Source organism: Seriola aureovittata, chromosome 17, assembly GCF_021018895.1.
Source record: "Seriola aureovittata isolate HTS-2021-v1 ecotype China chromosome 17, ASM2101889v1, whole genome shotgun sequence".
Lineage (NCBI taxonomy): Eukaryota > Metazoa > Chordata > Actinopteri > Carangiformes > Carangidae > Seriola > Seriola aureovittata.
The window spans coordinates 2274299-2280433 of record NC_079380.1 but is presented as its reverse complement, the minus strand read 5'-3'; the positions used below and the strand labels follow the sequence as shown (position 1 = coordinate 2280433).

Below are 6135 nucleotides of genomic sequence, written 5' to 3'. Positions count from 1 at the left end.
TGAGCATTGTGTAAGATCTGGATCCTGCAGCTCCAGGGTCAAGAGACCTGCAAAAAAAAAGAGAGAGAGAGAGCTCATTACATCATGGAAGTCCCCCCAGCGGTCGAGGTCTATAGCAGCATCACTAAGGGATGGTTCAGGACTCACCTGAGTCTGCTCTATTTATTCATTTATTTATGCATTTCTATTATTTATTTATTCATCTATAAGAAAATAATAAATGTAAAAATACAGAAATAGCTTCTTTTTTTTTTTTTACCAAAATGTTTTAATTCTAGCATTTTATTTATTTATTTATTTATTTACTTGTCCTTCATAAACGCGCTGCAAATTCAGGAATCATCTTCAATTTGACAATATGCGCTGCAAAAAACCACAACACATGCAAATAGACACGCGCTGCAAATACAGTCCTTCAACACAACGGAAGAGTCAGTACTCCATGTTCCTGCAGAGTCAGAGTAGTCTTGTTGCCTTCTCCCTCCGTCACTGCTGCTGAGCGCGCGCTCACTCAGCGGAGAGGTATCTGCGCGTGCGTACGTCCAGCTAGGCGCTGATTGGCTGAAGATGACATCATCCAGTCAGGATCTATTGTTGGAAAGAGGATGAGCTCATCGTTTCACAGCCAGTGTGAGAGAGCGGAGCGAGGACGGTGGACGCAGCAGCTTCAGCAGAGAGTAAAGGAGTCTGCAGACCCGAGACCGACACCCCGCTCCCGGATTCCGGCCCCGGTACACCAGGACTACCTTCCACAGGGACACCCACAGTGAGTGGCAAGCTGCGTCCCGTGCTGCTCTTGTCCCTCCTGACAGGACAGACCTACATGCTGGACTCTGCAGACACCTCAGGCTAATGTGATCAAAGTCCCCTGGTCTGACGTGGTGCGTGTTGTTGTTCTGCAGACATGGTCTGGTCCCGGGACACAGAGGTGGAGCGGCCCCCGCTGTCCGTCATCCTGCCGCGGCTCTACCTGGGAGCGGAGAGCGACGTGACGCAGGTAAGACCCGGAGCCCACATGTTCAGGTGTCAGAGTCGCGGTTATCAGTGCTGTAATGTCAGCTGATGTGTGATTAGCCTGTCCTGCAGAGATCTGAATGTAGTGTTTACACTGAGACAGGAAGGTGCAGGTACAGCCAGTACGTCATCACCGTCCACCACTGTGGACCAATGCAGTGACGTCACTTTAACAACATTCAACATTGAAGGAGGCAAATTAGGTCATCACTGAAACACAGAACGTATGGCAAGTAATTAATATTTAATTCCGTGTGTGTGTGTGTTTGTGTTTGTGTGTGTTTGTTAGGAACGGCTGGCTTCTCTGGGGATCTCCTACGTGCTGAGTGTGAGCCGCTGCAGCCCCCAGCCCTCCTTCCTGCCCTGCTCCAGATATCTTCGCATCCCCATCGATGACTCCCTGTGGGACGACCTGCTGCCCTGGATCCCACAGGCTCTGAACTTCATCGGTCAGGACGCTCACACAGCCCCACACACTCACAAACACTGACATACCAAACCACTGCACAAGCCCAACAGCTGCAGTGTATAACAGAACAGGCAGAACTCACTGATTGTGTTGACACTGCTTGTTTGTCACTGTGCACTTCGATTGACCGTGTGTGTGTGTGTGTGTGTGTGTGTGTGTGTGTGTGTGTGTGTGTGTGTGTGTGTGTGTGTGTGTGTGTGTGTGTGTGCTCAGATGCAGCCATGTCCTCTGGAGCCTCAGTGTTGGTTCACTGTGCAGCAGGGATCTCCCGCTCCCCCGCTCTGGCTGTAGCCTACATCATGTACAGCCTGGGGATGGACCTGGACCACGCCTACAGGTACATGATCACACTGCAATCAAATCATGAAGGCAGGTATCACCCATCTCACCTGTGAGTGACTTGGGACTCAGTGAGGGCTGGTCCTCCTGCTCCTCCAGGTATCTTTAAGAAAGGAGGAAAGTAGCACTAGAGACCTGAACTGTTTTTTGTACCAGGCTGTAAACATGTTTATTTCTGCTGTAAAGTTGGACATTTTAACATGAGAGTCTATGGGGACTGACTCACTGTTGGAGCCAGACTCTAGTGGTCATTAGAGGAACTGCAGTACAGTGGTGCTTCATTTTCCAGCCCTGCAGGCTGTAAGCTGGCAAGCAAAGCTTTATTTATACAACACATTTCATTCCAGGTGGAAGCACAATGTGCCTTACAAAGCAAGAATTATCAAGGAAGTCGCAACCGCAAAAACTATGTGGATCGTCTGAAGATAAAACATTAGACACAAAATAAAACAAACACATGAATGATATGTATGAATTAAAAGCCATTAAGAAAATAAAATGATTAAGACCAACAACTGTAAAGTAAAAAAACATATGTAAATTAAAGCTATTAAAAAGAAGGATTAAAATGTGATTAATAAAATGATAATTAGTCCAATAAAAAATAAGACAGAAAACCAATAAAAGGAATAAAAGTAAAAAAAAGAGCACAACTAAAAAAAGGTTTTCAGTTCAGATTTAAAAGATGATCGCAAAGCGGCACCTCTAATATGATCAGGCAGCATGTTCCAGCGGCTTGGAGAATAAAAGCTGAAGGCAGTTTCACCAGTTTGCGTGGAGACCCGGGGAATAACCAGACGGCCTGTTCCAGCTGACCTGAGGGGTCTGTCTGGTTCACAAATCACAGATAGATACTGAGGTGCATGTACAGCCTTACAAACAAGCATTACATTAGAAATCATAAAATTTACTGGAAGCTTATGTAACGCCCTCATCACAGGTGCTATATGGTCGTATTTAAAACTCTGGCAGCTGCATCCTGCAGTAGCTGCAGATGATCCAGGTGTTTCTGGGATATTCCTGTGAGCAGTCTGTTACAGTAGTCCAGCCGACTGCAAATAAAATCATGGACGAGTTTCTCAGTGTCCTCTTGGGATAAAAAGCTCATTATTTTTGCAATATTTCTTAAATGATAAAAACCAGTTTTGACTATGCTGTGACTCTGGAGAGAGAGAGAGAGGTCAGCATCCTCTGTGACGGTTTCCAGAGACAGTTGTGATCATTTAAAAAAGATTTACTCCTGTCTATTAGTTTTTGGGGTTAGATACTGAGGTGCATGTATTAGGGTTACCAGGGTTAGTATAAGATTATTCAGAGAGATTTCCACGACAAAGCTGGTACACGGTGGATTTACTGAACACCACAGCCCTATTCAGGGTCTCTGTCAGAACATCATCAAGCAGTGAAAGACTGCTGCACCATGTTACTGTCTCCGACTGAAGCTCAGCATCGGAGTACAAAGACCGCTGACCCCTGTCATGGCCAACATGGAGGAGCTCATCACTCTATCTGACTGGAGACCACAGCTTCCTCCTCACATGACACAACAGATCTGAACAGCTTCATCACCTCCTGACCTTTGATCCTGTTCAGATCAATAAATACATAGATAATTACCCCCCCCCCCCCCCCCAACACACCACACACTCGCATGAACATACTATATTTGAACATTCTTACATCTCATTCTTGTATGTGTGGTGTGGGTTTCTGTCAGAGCAGCAGGTCACGTCTCACTGAGCTGTAGATAAGTGTAGAATAACACCCACACTCACTAACCCACTTCCTGTTTGTCCTCTAGGTTTGTGAAAGAGCGGCGGCCTTCCATTTCCCCAAACTTCAACTTCCTGGGTCAGCTGCAGCACTTTCAGGGCACCCTGAGCCAGAAGACCCCTGGTGGTGACCCCCTCCTGCAGCAGCTGGACAGCTGCCGGCCGTCCATCACTGACAGTGTTGGCCACCTACACTCCAGTCATAAGATGAACTATGAGGCTGATGATGTCAGTGGTGATGCAGCAGTGGTCAAACAGGAGAGTCCCTCCCTCACAGACAGGACACAACAGAGACACTCAGAGGGAAACCAGCAGCCGTCCTTGTCAGGGAAACTTCAGACTCTCCATCTGACTCTCAGTCTAAACCAGGTCCAGACGCCACATGAGGCTCCAGCTCTAAGCTCCAATGAGCCAGTCAAACCATCACCAAAGCCCACAGAACTACAACTCCCATCAGGCTCTGCTTCTCTATTAGAGAAACGCAAAAGCCTCACCCTCTCTTTGATCCCTCTGGGAATCAGCCCTCCCTCCCCAGCAGGCAGCAGCCAGCAAGCACAGGGCACCACATCATCCAGACCTGTCCACAGCAGGGAGACAGGAGGAAGGGCTGAGGCCAAGACCCAGAGGGGCCCAGGCTCCTACAGGCCGGCGGGGCCCGGCCACAGAGGGCAGAGTCCCTCCGACAGGTGCAGCAGAGCGGAGGTGCAGGAGCACGGCCTGCTGTCACCCTTCAGCTTCACCCTCAACAAGCTGCTGGGCTGGGGGGAGAGGCTGCTGCTGGGGGGGGTGTTTGTCCACCCTGTGAGGATGGGACAGCCTGCTCTGCCGTACAGGTGCTGAGGGGAGGGGCTTGTTTGTGTCTGTGCATGTTCATGAAGAGGAACCAAACACACACACACACACACACACACACACACACACACACACACATATGCAGAGAGATGTGAAGAGCTGAACTCTTTATTTATTTATTTATTTATTGCAGAGCTGAAGATGAAACATGATCTGGTTTATTACTGTGACTCTTCTTCTTATTCTAATTGTCTTCAGATGTATTTACTGATGATTAAAGATGAGATTTCATCTGTGTTTTATTGTCTTTGTCTCAGAGTCAGGTCTGTTGTGCTCAGGTGCCGGTTTCACACAGATATCTCAGACTGGTCTGTAGTGTTGATCTGTCTAATGTAAGTCAGATTGTTTCACAAAACTAAATACTGTCTCATTTTAAAAAAAACATTAGACACCTACCCACCGGCTAACTCGCACCTAAGACTTCCTGTCACTGTCTGAGTGTTACCTGTTAACAGTGAATATGAACATGAATAAGTTCCCTGACTCACATACTGGACTAAGGTGCAGATGTGAGGAGCTGGATCTGAGTATTTCCATGTTGTATTTCTGCTCTGCACTGTCCTCTCTTTATCGGACACACGCTGTTACTGGTCTGTAGTGTTGGTCCAGTCTTAATGTTTCTCACAGATTAGTCTGATGCAAATGAGACTGTATCACAAAAATAAAGACTCATTTTAAGCCAAAAACATTAGGCACCTTGCCTCCAGACTAACTACGGTTTACGACCAATGTTACCATGGTAACAATCAATGACGCCTGCGCTGACCAGTAGCACCCAACAACAAGAAACAGGAAAACATGGCTCATAATATGTGGTTTTCTAACATTGCTATGGAGAGAGCAGCCATTTCTTTTTCCAAAATCAGATTTTTCTTTTTATTGTTTCACTCTTCAAGTAAAACGTCCTTGTAACTGTTGAATTCTTACAAAGACAAACATTTTCTGCTGAGGTAAACAGAGTTGAGTGGTTGGATCCAGATTGAAAAAAAGGATTAATTTACCCAGAATTCATTGTACCACAGTCCATCTTAAAATGGTCAAGAACTAAACTGCTTTGTGCAGTGGATGAATGTAGACATGTATCTGAAGTCCCTGGTCTCATGAGCTCAGACAGTGAAAATATTAAAATATGATTTAATGATAAATGATATATGGTAGGAACACAGTAATGAAGGGGCTCAGGTGTAGTGATGTTACAGACACCTCTCTGTCCTGACTCTGACTGTGGGTCATCTACTCTTCAGTTTTACACCAGCTACAGCAGGACGTCCCATCTCATGAGGAACATCAGAATAATTCACTGTTCCAACAATAATCAAGGCCCCAGCAGCCCCAGGGCCCCCAGCAGCCCCAGGGCCCCCAGCAGTCCCAGGGCCCCCAGCAGCCCCAGGGCCCCCAGCAGCCCCAGGGCCCCCAGCAGTCCCAGGGCCCCCAGCAGTCCCAGGGCCCCCCAGCAGTCCCAGGCGTACTGTGAGTCCTGAGTTATTTTAGTTGATATTGTTCCTACACTGTGCATGTTCCTAAATGAATCTATGTTCACTGTAATCAGATGATCACATTGAAAAGTTGGGGCCACATTAATACTCCAGCAGAGTAGCTTGAAGTGTGAAATGTTAAAGTGCTCATGCATAATCATATAGTGTAAATATAGATGGACATAGCCTCCGTGGCTCCACAGGTTTCTGAAGA

The 6135-nt window shown here is 46.9% G+C and overlaps 1 protein-coding gene across 2 annotated transcripts; it reads left to right on the top strand.

The window, feature by feature from the left end:
• Nucleotides 1–614: 614 nt before the first annotated feature.
• Nucleotides 615–4677, top strand: si:ch211-195b15.8 (dual specificity protein phosphatase 8). Of its 2 annotated transcripts, XM_056401110.1 has the most exons (5): nt 615–766; nt 903–997; nt 1304–1463; nt 1697–1820; nt 3624–4677. In XM_056401110.1, the coding sequence occupies exons 2-5, from the start codon at nt 905–907 to the stop codon at nt 4432–4434; spliced, it is 1188 nt and encodes a 395-aa protein (XP_056257085.1). In that variant the 5' UTR covers nt 615–766; nt 903–904; the 3' UTR covers nt 4435–4677. The 2 variants fall into 2 exon arrangements, with proteins under 2 accessions (XP_056257085.1, XP_056257084.1); XM_056401109.1 differs by having other exon boundaries at nt 619–997.
• The last annotated feature ends 1458 nt before the right edge of the window (nt 4678–6135 follow it).

Excerpts from the sequence above, each read along its gene's own strand:
- si:ch211-195b15.8 (XM_056401110.1), top strand. The coding sequence starts at position 905 with ATGGTCTGGTCCCGGGACACAGAGGTGGAGCGGCCCCCGCTGTCCGTC. Across the intron at positions 998-1,303 it reads CGGAGAGCGACGTGACGCAG|GAACGGCTGGCTTCTCTGGG; the intron begins GTAAGACCCGGA and ends TGTGTTTGTTAG. Across the intron at positions 1,821-3,623 it reads GACCTGGACCACGCCTACAG|GTTTGTGAAAGAGCGGCGGC; the intron begins GTACATGATCAC and ends TTTGTCCTCTAG.